The 757-nt window shown below is 44.0% G+C and overlaps 1 protein-coding gene across 2 annotated transcripts in view; it reads left to right on the plus strand.

Moving 5' to 3' along the window:
- The window catches only part of LOC116686516 (zinc finger protein 37 homolog), a 21,152-nt gene extending 20,457 nt beyond the window's left edge, over positions 1–695 (plus strand). The window contains exon 4 of one of the 2 annotated variants that reach the window (XM_032511536.1): positions 1–695. This exon is cut by the window's left edge and continues 209 nt beyond it. In XM_032511536.1, coding sequence (XP_032367427.1) covers positions 1–417 — 417 coding nt within the window. In that variant the 3' untranslated portion in view covers positions 418–695. The other variant, XM_032511535.1, reaches the window with a different exon arrangement.
- The last annotated feature ends 62 nt before the right edge of the window (positions 696–757 follow it).

Below are 757 nucleotides of genomic sequence, written 5' to 3' on the forward strand. Positions count from 1 at the left end.
GGTTTAAACCCTCTGCCAAACAATGAAGAACCTATAAGTGATGTTGGATGTAACACTGGAAAATCATCAGTTAGCTCCTCTGAATGTAAAGGAAGCTTTGGCCGCAGGAAACATCTGCAGAAACCCTCTGGAGTCCAAAGAGGAGGGAAACCATTTAGTTCCTCAGTTTGTGGTAAAGGATACCTTCAAAAGAAGACCTTAATGAAGCACATGATACTTCATTCAAAAGAAAAAGGTTACACCTGCTCAGTTTGCACAGCAAATTATTCTTTCAGTAGCAATTTGGTTAGACACCTGAGAATCCACGCAGGGGAAAAAACATTTAGTTGCCCAGTTTGTGATAGGAGTTTTACACTAAAGCAACATCTGACAAAACACTTAGCTGTCCACACGGGGGAGAAAGCATTTAGTTGTTGAGTTTGTGATAGGAGTTTTACACAAAAGCAAAGTCTGAAACGACACTTTGTTGTCCACACAATTGCTGAATCTTAGTTCCCTTAAAGTGCATCTCTGTTTTCATCCACTTTCCTCCTGAATTTGTTGGTCCCACAAAGGAAACACAGGAGAGACGGAGGAGACATACCTTCATTTGAAGCATCACATAACTTCTTCAGCTGTGTGGGTGGAGTTAGCGTCGGCTTTCAGCTGCACGGCTTCCGGGAAGGCTGCTCTCTTGTATCCTCGCTCATAGCTCCTCACAGGTCCCACCTCCTTCATGGTGTATCCTTGCTCATAGCTCCTCAGAGGTCCCTCCTCC

This window comes from Etheostoma spectabile, unplaced genomic scaffold (assembly GCF_008692095.1).
Source record: "Etheostoma spectabile isolate EspeVRDwgs_2016 unplaced genomic scaffold, UIUC_Espe_1.0 scaffold383, whole genome shotgun sequence".
Taxonomy (NCBI): Eukaryota; Metazoa; Chordata; class Actinopteri; order Perciformes; family Percidae; genus Etheostoma; species Etheostoma spectabile.